General features: G+C 33.0%; 2 protein-coding genes across 3 annotated transcripts; one reads left to right on the forward strand and one right to left on the reverse strand.

Moving 5' to 3' along the window:
- Positions 1-2,348: 2,348 nt before the first annotated feature.
- On the forward strand, positions 2,349-5,553 carry LOC102606023 (uncharacterized). Of its 2 annotated transcripts, XR_368349.2 has the most exons (6): positions 2,349-3,166; positions 3,645-3,766; positions 3,849-3,889; positions 3,978-4,076; positions 4,595-4,898; positions 5,130-5,553. XR_368349.2 is itself a non-coding variant. In XM_006360424.2 (5 exons), the coding sequence occupies exons 1-5, from the start codon at positions 2,593-2,595 to the stop codon at positions 4,773-4,775; spliced, it is 1,017 nt and encodes a 338-aa protein (XP_006360486.1). In that variant the 5' UTR covers positions 2,349-2,592; the 3' UTR covers positions 4,776-5,115. The 2 variants fall into 2 exon arrangements, 1 of the variants encoding a protein (XP_006360486.1); XM_006360424.2 differs by lacking the exon at positions 5,130-5,553 and having other exon boundaries at positions 4,595-5,115.
- Positions 5,554-6,359: 806 nt separating this feature from the next.
- Positions 6,360-10,177, reverse strand: LOC102578162 (glucomannan 4-beta-mannosyltransferase 9-like). Its single transcript, XM_006360425.2, has 9 exons — positions 9,539-10,177; positions 9,280-9,378; positions 8,780-9,032; positions 8,414-8,524; positions 7,903-8,039; positions 7,300-7,413; positions 7,017-7,216; positions 6,737-6,931; positions 6,360-6,657 (listed from the first exon to the last, which is right to left on the reverse strand). Exons 1-9 carry the CDS (start codon positions 9,857-9,859, stop codon positions 6,495-6,497), a joined length of 1,593 nt encoding a protein of 530 aa, XP_006360487.1. The 5' UTR covers positions 9,860-10,177; the 3' UTR covers positions 6,360-6,494.
- Between the last annotated feature and the right edge of the window lie 2,089 nt (positions 10,178-12,266).

The raw sequence follows: 12,266 nt of genomic DNA on the forward strand, positions 1-12,266 counted from the left end.
TATATATAATAAGTCGACAAGCTGGCTATAAATGAAAGTTGAGAAGACTCAACAAAGTTTATCCACAAGTTTCTACGAATACAATAACTCAAATGATTGGTAAAAATAGATATACAATTGTTTTTGTTAAGAAGCACTTTGTCGTCAATAAAAAAAATTTCCACGCGAATTTCAAATTAGTCCGACACAATATCGAATGAAAAATTTAAAATAAGAAGTTAGTACATGACAAATTTTTACCACTTACTCTTAATAGAAGTATATATTCAAAGTCATACGTCAAGTGTCACGCTGTTCCATTTATCCTAAAACTTCTGGAGGAGTCTTGTTCTTTGCATCAGGACCAATTAATAATTATTGACTATTAATTTTAAAAAATAATTTTTTTTTTCTGTGGCATGAAAGGCCACGATAGAAGAAAAAATAACAGGAAAAATTTGGTTACATAATTATTTATATATATATAAACGACATAATTTTAATAATTTGAGTAATGTATAAATCAGTCAAATTAAAATTTATTTAAAAGGTGAACTAGAACTCTATGGTATTGTTTGGATCTCATACGTGTAGAAATGAACGTTAGATTTTTTGATTTAATTTGTTTTTTCTATCTTTAATCTTTACTAATGCATATAGAATATGAAATCAAAATAATTAATTTGGTTCGATTTTTTTTAATTTAACTCGATTTGATACTTAGATATTAGTGTCCATCCCGTATTAAATGACATTTGGTATAATATCATGAAAATTAAGAAACAAATAATGACAAATTCAAAAGTAATCTGCATCTTCCATCTCAATTGGCAATATTTGACCATTCTCTTTTTACACTTTTTAATTTTGTTAAACTATTCCATTTTTAAAATTTAGGATTTTTATATCAAAATTATTTTCCATTATATTATAACTTAATACAAAGTACAACCTATTTAATATATGAATAATATTTGAAAGTTCGTGTTTAATCCATTTTTATATTTTTCCATCGATGTTCGAAGCTCGCATTGAAGCTCCGATTAAATCTGAATCATACACTATTGGGAGGCAATGTTACTGCTACATCACAACCTTTGTTGGTCTAAAAATTTAAATCATTTCTCAATTTGTGTGTTATCCTTGCGTATAGATCATGTTAATCTTCTTTTTATCATTTCAAATTTACCGAAAGTCCGGATTGGAACAATATCACCATATGTAAATAAAATGGAGACAGTTATCTTATATTTATTATATTTGCATCGATGACCCTTTAGGCCACACACGAAGATAAAAATATAAAGTGATTGAGTAATTTAATTGATTCCAAAATAACTCATAAAAAAATATGTCACTAAACGTTAAAGAGATCATGATATTTTTTTATATATTTTTTTAGAAGTGAGGTTTAGTGTTATTTTTCTTAAACATTTTTTTTAAAAAAATAAGTAATATATCCCCACAATAAAAAATAATCTTAAGCCACGTGTAATTAAATTATTGGAAGCTACATGAAATTTCCCTATAAGTTTTGTGTACGAACTTCAACAACCCAAAGCATTTTTCACTCCAGAGAATATTCGTTAAGCGCCCTTTTGAAGCAACTACTTTTTCTTATGACTAATTTACCCTTCAATTAATTTGAATTGATAGAAAGACATGACGTTCGTTTGGTACGATGCATGATAATAATAATAAAAAATGTAATATATTAGTAATGCTTATATTAGTTATACTATGATTTTTTATGCGGTGAATGATTTGATGGACCAAAATTAACATGTATTGCATAAATTTTTTTCAAATATTCGTTCACAAAAATATCCTCCACAAATATGATCGAAAGGATGTGAAAAAGATTTTGAGAAAATAATATTATTGTTATTACTCATAATATACAATACTATATTTTTATTAGTTTTAGACTTTACGTAGTACTACTATTTTATGATATTAGTAATATCAACCTTAAAGTCCTTAAAAAGTATTCATAATAAATAAAAACTAATCTCAACAATACTAACTCTAATATTACAATACACCATATTTAATACCAACATAATTAAAATTTTAAAATTCAAACTTCAAAATTTTAATCATAAATTAAAATATAAATCTTTAAGTTTTTCCTAAATAAAATTTATAAATATAAAAACTACATATAATCATCATAATTAACAATTTAAAATATTTTAAATTATAAAAAAAAATAACTCAACTACTTATTCCTTAAATTTTTTTTAAAAATTTCTTATATATCCTATCAAACGATCTCGAATTAATTTCGACTCGGGAAACAGCAGTCAAAAAGCTCGAGCCGCACGGCCAATAGAACAATCTGGAATCATAAATAGGTGAGCGCATACCTCATGCTTAAATAGGTCCTACACAAAACTTTCTCTCACTAAAAATCCCTCATTTTTATCATTTGTTTCTCTCACTAAAAAAGTTGGTTTAGTTTTCGCCGTCACCACTGAACAGATGCATTTTCATCTTCATCTTCATCATCCATAATATATACCAGCAAGCTCTATCTTCTGAGAAATGCCCAATTTAGCTCATACTAATTTCTTGTTCAATACGAAAATCTGAAAAAAAAAAGTTCCGGTGATGCTCGGAGTATTGTGTGCACGTCCTAAGCCTTGGCTATTCGCATCACTCTGCTTATCACACGCCCACGGCTCAACGCCTTCGGGTTATAGCAGACTTATTGCGACGAATACTGCTAACAAATCATCGTTATTGTTAATATCTGGAGGTGGAAGTGGAGGAGGAGGTGGAACGGGAGTAGATCAGAGGCGGAATCATTCGATTCATTGCCGTATTGCATCATCTGTAAATCGAGGTGGTGGTGCAGCGTCGATATGGCATGCGATTCTTCCTGCTGGGAGGAGGAATAAGAAGGATATAAATCGGAGGAATAATACGGTGTTTAAACATCATTATGAGCTTGCTAAGAAAGGGGAAGGGTCGTGGAATGTGAATTGGGATTCTAGGCCGGCGAGATGGTTACATAATCCTGATTCTGCTTGGTTGTTGTTTGGGGTTTGTTCGTGTTTAGCAGCGCCATCTCTTGATCTATTACCAGATGCTAATTTTGATGTAGCTGTACCGATTGATAAACAGTCTGTTGTAAATTCTTCAGATGAGGATGATCAAAACTCTGCCAACTATAGAGTCACTGGTATATCTATTATACTGTTATAATTGCTGAATTTATTTTGTACTCATTATTCTCTGTGCAAAGTCTATTGGAAACAGTCTCTCTACCTCCCGAGGTAGAAGTAGGGGTAAGGTCTGTGTACAGTTTGGCCTCCCTAGACAACACTAGTGGAATTACACTGGATATTATTGTTATTGTTGTATTCCTGTGAAAAATGGATATATGTGGATTAGAGGAGTGAATTGTTTGAATTGAGGAACTAATTTGGAATAGCGAAATTCGGAATTTGATTGATAGAAGAGTGGATTATTTGAATTGAATTGAGGAACTAGTTTGGTATAGCTAAATTTGGTATTTGATTGATAGAGGAGTGGATTATTAGAATTGAATTGAAGAGCAAATTTGGAATAAAGTAATTTGCGATTTGGTTGAGTTTTTCTGGGTGTTTAAGATTGCAAGTTGCTTGATGAATTAACAAATTGAATGGTGAATGTAACAGGGGTTCCAGCGGATGGAAGATGTCTATTTAGAGCGATAGCACATATGGCTTGTTTGAGAAATGGGGAGGAAGCTCCGGATGAAAATCGACAGAGAGAACTTGCTGATGAATTAAGAGCTCAGGTATCTTCATTTTCTTGCACTTTTGCTGTGTGTATTAAAAATATAGATATCGGAAATTATTTTTATTTTTTCATTTGCACAGGTGGTTGATGAGCTGTTAAAGAGGCGAAAAGAAGCTGAATGGTATATGTTGTTTACTTCTTTCATAGTCGGTTCCTCTCGATATTCAGTGTTAGATGTTTATGAATATGTGTTGTTTTATGTTACATAGGTTTATTGAAGGGGATTTTGATGCATACGTAGAAAGAATTGAAAAGCCATATGTGTGGGGAGGAGAACCAGAGCTACTAATGGCTTCTCATGTTCTCAAGTGAGTGATGTTTCTGTTTCATGATTGATCGTCTTGTCACTTTGCACTTATGAATCCAACTATACATGTTTTTTGAGGCGTTGATGTTTTGAAATTCACGATGAAACACAGTAATGCTAATGAGAAAAAGATGAAGAAAAGAAATAAACTTTTGTTTGAGAAGAGAAAGAGTTAAAGAGCATTTTAGTGTGATTCTAAGCTAGGTTAGTAATACAAGATAGCATGAAGTGACATAGTTTATGCATTTGACAAGATCGTTTCTGTTGTATGATGAGGAAAGAATTGGTCCTTCATATGTGTTTAGGAAGTATTAGTTATATATCCATCGACATTCACTTTCACTTTATCACTTTCAAGTCAAATCAAGTAGGAGAACTGCTTTTCTAAGAACTACTAGGATATCATATGGAACTACTTTGTCAATGTACTATGTGATCTCTGGATGACGCTGGTTAAGGCTTCGATTCTAGAATCTGTTGTCCGATTTTGTTGATATATTTCCTAATTTTTGGTTGCAGGTCCTCAATTTCTGTCTATATGGTAGATAGAAGCTCTGGAAGTTTAATAAACATATCAAATTATGGAGAAGAATATAGGAAGGAGGGAGAGAGTCCGATTAACGTATTGTTTCATGGTTATGGTCACTATGACATTTTGGAGACAATTCCAGAGAAGATTCACCAAAAGTTAGAAGAATAAAAGTAGGGTATGATGCCCTTAGAGACGTAGTCTTGATTTTAAATTTTCATAAAAGGTAGTTCGCAACGACGATCAAATTGATAAGAAGTTCAGCTATCCAGTTAACAAAACATCTTCTTTCAGGTCCAGTCAATTTGTTGAGATGATCTTTTCTCTAAAATAGTGAGCTTGTTTCAATTTTGTAGATTCTCTTGTTGCCTTGTCCAGGAAATTAGTCGAAGCTAATAGCATGATTCCTCCGTATTTGTTTATTACCAGATAATTCTGGATGTAGTTTTGTTCAGATGTTTCCTGGTTTGTTTTTTGGTGTCTGAATAGATCCAGTCTGAATATTGATTTATTAATAATGTGCAGCAACGGAAATGTGACACTGAACTCTCTAAATGTTGTTACTGAATCTGTGGTTGTCAAGTTATCACTGGAATGGATTATGGATATGTTTGTGCAGTCTGGATCTGCTTACATTAGATTTGGGACTTTGTTCTGGAGGGAGCTGTTGGCTAGTTAAGCTTCTCTCTCGAACACACTTCTCCCGGATAGTTCCATTGTCTTTAGTCTATAGCCTTTGTGAGCTTCCTTTATCCAGTAGCAGAGTTAGGTGGACGCGAGGAGTTCAACTGAATCCCCTTCATCAGAAGATAATACTGTCTAGGAAAAAATATGAATTTTCTTGCTTATATATAAATTGTTGAATCCCTTTGACATAAGGGAGGATTCTTGTGTACTGATAGTGGTTGTTCTAGTTTACAATTTTAAATCTTACTCGTGACGTTTTACATTTTTCGAGTCTTGTTAGAATTCCTGGCTTCGTCACTGCCTATTCGTGACTGCTCGAAATTTCAGTTAAGCTTGTGTTTCTTGATTAGTATGAGTTCCATCTTTATCTCTTTCGCATTTGAGTCTAGGAGTTTCTCATGACTTCCATGAATTGAATCATTTTGCTAGACATAGAGGCCTTTGATTTTCTTCAATAGATAAATTTAAATTCCCCCTAAGATGCTGTTTGTGTTGTTGAAATATGTTTTCTGTATTTTACTGATAAAAATGGCTGTAGGAATTGGACAAGTCCCAAATAAATGAAGTGTGAAATGTGCATTCATCATATTTGAAACTGCAGACCTTTTAATTAGGTTTTACGTTCGAGCCCTATTGGGTATGAGTTGTCTTGAAGCACGACTATCCGGTACGACTCCGGATCTAGTCGGATTTACTAGACACCGGGTCGGAAACCCAAAAAGATCTACTTGCTGTTGCATTTCAACATTTGCATGAGTGGCTGCATGAATGTTGATTTCGTGTATACGTTTATCGTAGGACCTTGGATTTCTCTTTACCAGACAAATGTATGAATATACAGACTATAGACTCTTCGGAAGCTGATTCAGGTTTTGAAGTTTATGGGTTCTGCGGTAACTTCAATCTAATATACAACAAAAACTTGGTTGACAATTCTATATTTATGAATATTCAGTGAATTTCTTAGTACAAATATATAGTTCAGGGCAAAAGCTATTAGGTTCACGTGAATCGACTGAGGTTTGTCTATGAAATTAATCAATTGTAGAACCAAAAGAACCAAAAGAAAAAATACAAATAAAGCATGATCTAAGCTGCTTATACACATTGTGGTATAAAAGAATATCTAGCTACTATTCATAATTTTACAAACTAGTAACTTAAAACCAAAATTTCACCAACAAAACAAGTCCTGAATTTGAATCAAGAATTTGGAACAAACACACCAACATAACCAAATCCAACAACGAAAAACGCCATAGCTTGGAGTAAGAGGTATACGTAGAACCTGTTCCTTCCAAACGAATAGTCGTACCACCCACAAAACAGCAGGTACAACCCAACGAAAAGCTCAAGAACATGTACCCTGCCATGTTAAACAATATAACAAATTAGTTCTACCAAAACTCTCTGTTTCACTTGTAAAGATTTGGAGAAGGTTTTACCTTTCTCCAACTCGAAACTGAAGTTTCTTCAGTGCTTTTGAGCCCTTTTTGGTCTTAAGAGCATCTCCGAGTTTCTCTGTCACGATCCATTCATTGACTCTCCCTGATTCGAAAAGGCCAATGAACGTTGCTTTTGTCCGATGAAGGGACATTACATTCTCAAATAGGATCCAATAAACCACCAATTGCATTGATCTGAATAAACGCGTACACATAAATAACAAAGAAACCAAAAATACATGTTAATACAAGTTAAACTCATCTTTTTTCTTTGCTCAACCTTGCGGAGCCAAGTATATTGAGAAGAGTGATAGCTGTAGGAATGTATATAGTTCCCCATCTAGGTACTTGGACTTCAGGGATGAAAATCGTTGCAGGAATAACAACGCAATATAAGATGAATGTCACGACGTGTGCTATGATCTTTCGTACAAAGAAGAAGCTGTAAATCAGGTAAAATTTCTTCCATACAGAAACTTTCTGCAATGAAAAAAACAGTTTGTTGTTTTAGTTGTTGAGTTTTTCCATTTTGTCATGTTTTAAGTGAATTTCATATAGCATACCTTGTTAGTTGCAATTTCCATTGCCATTTTTCTGAAAAGATTAGCAGGTCCACAAGACCATCTGTGTTGCTGATTGCGATAGGCCCTGAACGTGCTTGGCAATTCACTTTTCACCTAACACGGTAAAAAAAGTAGGGTAAGATCTGTGTTCACACTATCCTCCTCAGATCCCACTTGTGGGGTTACACTGGATATGTTGTTGTTGTATAGTACTTATGTTTGTCAGACTCTCCTAAAATGTTGTCGCACCAGAGTTAAAATCCTCCAAAAAATGCATTACTTTTGGATGATCAAACAGGTAGTTATTGTCATTTTTGAAGAGCTCGAGCAACATATAGGTAGTAACTCAAATGTAGAATAGTAGAACCATCATTTCATTTCCATTATCATGAAAAAATTCTTCCTATTGATGTGATAAGAAAGAACATTCCTTGACTATTTTTAGTCTATCCTTCAACTTCAAGTTTAAATTCCAATCATTTTGTCTTTCCCAATACTGTAGTTTTCACAATAAGTTAAAATATGTTGATACTTGTATTGTGTTTTTGCAACGTCAGTGTATATAACTTAAATCCTTAAATCGGTATATGTGTGATTGTGTACCTTAAGGTCATCAACATAGACGAATTTCCAGCCGTTCAGACCGGCTCGTACTGCTAGATCCATGTCTTCCACAGTTGTTCTGTCTTTCCATCCCCCTGCCTCATTAAGAGCTGACATTCTCCAAACCCCAGCAGTGCCTGCAGCAATTCTCTAGTTATGTGGGAACTACATATTGCATTAGAGTTGAAAGTAAAAGGGCAGTCTGGTGCACAAAACATCCCGTGTTCATGCAGAATCTAGGGAAGGGTTGTACCTCGGGGCGATGTGATATAGGCAGTCTATCCTGACCCAAGAAGTATGAAGAGAAAATACAGTAATGAAGAAATAAAACGTAACTAAAGCAAAGGAAACAACAAGTAATAAAATCGAAGACTAAGATAGTAGTAGGGAAAACTAGACAACACTCAGAAATCTACTAATCCTCGCCTTCCATACCCTCCTATCTAGGGTAATGTCCTCGGTAACAACATTAGTAATATCTTAATATTATTTTTGGGTGTGGATAGCCTACCATTGAAGCCAAAAAATGCATGAGCTGTAGATCCAACTTCTTGCTCCACTGTGAAATGGTAACCAAATGACATTTCTTGCATTTTTGTCATCAAGCACTCATCAGCATTCACTGCAAAAACCAAATTATCACCTCGGTATGCTGACTATTTGCTCGGTATAATTTTTCGACAAAAGGGATTCAATTGAATCCCCTTCATTGTACATAGCTCCACCCCTGAACTCGATGCACTAAGCTCGAGTTTGAGGTAGGGTCGTACACTAGACCACATTGAGTTTATTGTACGTAACCTTACCTTGCATTTCTGCAAGAGGCTATTTCCAACATGTGGCTCCCCTTCACTTTTCATAAATTAGAGATATTTACCAAATTCCCAACGAGCTTGAACGAGTCCGATTTCAGGATTGTGCACAAGAAACGGGATGCTACGCTCCAAGAAATCGGGCTCGGGTTGAAAATCAGCATCAAAGATGGCCACATGACTACAAAGCTTCACATAATTATGCTTCATTCCTTCTCTAAGAGCCCCAGCTTTGTATCCTTTCCTGTTATCTCTTATCTCATACTTAATGTTAACTCCTTTGCTTGCCCATTTCCTGCACTCTTGCTCCACCAACGCCTGTTGTTTTTTTACTATCAGCGTATTTTAACATGTTATAACAAATTACTAATATCACTTATTATGAACGGTTACATAACCTCTTTGTAGTAACCGTATAATGTTGTCATAGAGAACATAGAAATTGGTTCCAAAGAAAGGTTAGCTATTACAGTGAAATATTGTTATACAGAGATCTAACTGTATGATTGTAATCGCTAATATTACACGATGAGTATACAGAAATTGAACATATTTAGTATTGGACCTTAATTGTAGGGTCAGTAGAATCATCAAGAACTTGGATGAAAATTCTATTGGCTGGCCATGAAAGGTTACAAGCAGCTCCAATGGACAATTGATACACCTACAAAGCAACAATTCATCAAACACCATATAAGAATTTAACAATTAACCTGAATAGTCGTCTATCCAACTGCTTAAACAAAAAAATATAGTCCCCAAGTGTATAAATATGTGTATATTTTATGTATATCGACTATAAAAAGTTATTCTAAAATGAGTACCTCTTTTTCATTGCACATTGGTAATTGCACTAAAACCATAGGATATGAATAATTTCCCAATTCCAAATCACCCTTAAGTGGCTCCCACTTGTACTTCTTCTCTGGTTTTCTTCTAAACAACTTTACAAATGCTATGACAATTCCCATGTAAAGTCTTTCAACAAATAACATAAATGATAAGGCCAAGCAAACATATAAAATTATTCTTAGAAATTGTACAACCAAAGGAGTTCTAGGTTGTTGCCTAATGAATCCAACATGGCTAGTAATGCCACTATGAGCATTCAACAAAGCTTGAGAGGAAGAGAAGATCACGTCCATAAGGAAGGCGATTTGAATTGTCGCGTTTAAAGAGGTAATAACAAAGAGTTGAGAGTTTCAAGTATCAAGAATGAAACTTATGAGGTTTTATAAATGAGTGAGAGTGAATGTGCGTAAGGATATAAAAATGTTGCTTTAAGACAAGAAGAGCAATGATATATGCAATATGTGCTTTAAGTTTTAGTGGGAAGAAGCCTTTGATTTTTGCTTATTTGCCAAGCAAAAACTTGACTAAGAGGAAACAAAGTAAAGAGCCTTTGAGAAAAAACTTACCCCACATAATGATCATTGATTTAAATTGAAAACTTGAACTTTATATACACACAAAATATACTTCTAATTGGTTGTGTTGATACTAGGAATTAAGTTTCTCTAAAAAATCATTTTCAATTTGATGGATCAAGACTCAAAGCCTCATGTATTGTAGGCCAAAAGAAAGGGGAGGGGGGAGGAGGGGGAAAGGGGAATTCTTTATTACTCTAGCGTTTCAATTTATGTCACATAATTTTACCGGACATAAATACTTTTGGAATCAAACGTGTATCCAAGATTATTTAAGCTTTACGAGATTCAAATTTTAAGTTCTTAGCATTGAACTCATTGTATTTTTATAATTATGAGTTTATATCTACTACCTAGATGGAGGATCTTAGTATAGTTCAGTTGATTGATTATCTAAACTTTCACCTTATTTGTGAGGGTTCAATTCCTCACTTTGGAATCCCTCCCCCATTTTCCTCCCCTTTCCCCTAATTTTTGAAAAAAATAAATATACCACTTAGATCGCGGGCGGGTTTGGATGTGATTCATCCGGACCCCCTTCAATGTAAAATAACATTATGTATATGTGATTAAATTGTTTATGTATATATATAATAAATATTGAATCCCTTTTGACTTTTTCATGTATTTGCTTTTTATATTTTGAATTCCTTTAACGAAAAGCATGATTCCGAAACTGAAAATTATAACCTAATAATAATATAAAAAAATTATATATATTGTTAGTGCACAAAAAGTAAATTCAATTACGTATAGCCAAAGTAAGTCAAAATTAACTTCTACAGTCATATTCCAGTGGAATTTTCAGTGTGCCAACTTACTTTATTTATTTGTTTAATTTTTAATGTTTTTTCTTATAATTCTTGTGGTTGTAAGCCAAAAATCATATTATAAATTTCTCAGAAAAATTAATTCTGATTTTGCTGATTTTGCTTTCTTTAATTCTGTTGAAGGTGCCTTTCAAACGTTTAATTGACATTCTTAGTGCAACTTTCATTTGTTTAAGTTTAATGAAAATCCTAATTTTAGTAATTTAAATTTCGATCATTAAAGTCATTTAATTTTTAGATTTGAATCTTACTTGTTCATCTTAACTATTAAGTGTGCTTGTTTCGTATGTTAAAATCACTTACTGAATTTTAATGATTAAGATATGTAACGTCTTAATATCTTTAATATCTTTATTAAAAAACAACAAATACATCTACGTATCGCTCTCGACACTAGTATGAACTATTCTTGCCGCCAACCAGTATTATCAACAACCACCAAACACCGTCTTGGGCCATATATAGCCATCACCAAATTAATTAGCCTACATTACCACTAGCTATTATTTACACACGTCACCATCAATCACCAATATCATTACTACTATCAATCACTATCGACAATCACCATCATTAATCGCCATTATATATTACTAATCATGTCATTATTCACTTCCATTGTTAACTATCACATCATTCACCATAGATATCAATCACTATCATCAACTATCACCATCAATCATTACTGTCAGCTATCATCATCATTGACAATTAATCTATTATTCACAACACGACAATTAGCCAATACCATCCCCAATCGACACATACAATCACTACCTCTAACCATCACCAACACCATAAAAAAAATCATAAGTATTTCGTTGATATAATATTTATTAATTAGGTTCAACTCGTCAAAATTTTGTTAGCCGTCACTGAGTTATGAATAACTTATTTTATGATTACTTTTTTTTTTTTTTAAAAAAAGCAAAGTCAAAAACTAGAGAAAAATCACCTTGTTAGCTTAGAATATAATTTAAAGAATTTATCAATCTTTGAATCAAAAAGACTATTAATAACTTTATTAAAAAATATTATACCCTTTTCAAAAACAAGAGGTTGTAAAATTAAATATACATCTTAATTGGGATAGTAAGCGCAAATAATTAGAATTAATAATTCACCCACTTGCTAATTTTTGTCTTTATACTAATATTATTAGGGAATGCTTTAGTATCTACACGGCTATAAAAAAAATATTAATAAAAATGAGTAATTTGTCTAATCTATTCCTTATATATTCTTTATTTTTTTGTCTATTTACGTGTCTCTCATACCTAAAATAACAAGTATTT

This window comes from Solanum tuberosum, unplaced genomic scaffold, assembly GCF_000226075.1.
Source record: "Solanum tuberosum cultivar DM 1-3 516 R44 unplaced genomic scaffold, SolTub_3.0 scf00324, whole genome shotgun sequence".
Classification (NCBI taxonomy): Eukaryota; Viridiplantae; Streptophyta; class Magnoliopsida; order Solanales; family Solanaceae; genus Solanum; species Solanum tuberosum.

Excerpts from the sequence above, each read along its gene's own strand:
- LOC102606023 (XM_006360424.2), top strand. The coding sequence starts at position 2,593 with ATGCTCGGAGTATTGTGTGCACGTCCTAAGCCTTGGCTATTCGCATCA. Across the intron at positions 3,167-3,644 it reads TGCCAACTATAGAGTCACTG|GGGTTCCAGCGGATGGAAGA; the intron begins GTATATCTATTA and ends TGAATGTAACAG. Across the intron at positions 4,077-4,594 it reads ATGGCTTCTCATGTTCTCAA|GTCCTCAATTTCTGTCTATA; the intron begins GTGAGTGATGTT and ends TTTTGGTTGCAG.
- LOC102578162 (XM_006360425.2), bottom strand. The coding sequence starts at position 9,859 with ATGGACGTGATCTTCTCTTCCTCTCAAGCTTTGTTGAATGCTCATAGT. Across the intron at positions 9,033-9,279 it reads CTACTGACCCTACAATTAAG|GCGTTGGTGGAGCAAGAGTG; the intron begins GTCCAATACTAA and ends AAAAAACAACAG. Across the intron at positions 8,525-8,779 it reads TCAAGCTCGTTGGGAATTTG|TGAATGCTGATGAGTGCTTG; the intron begins GTAAATATCTCT and ends TGGTTTTTGCAG.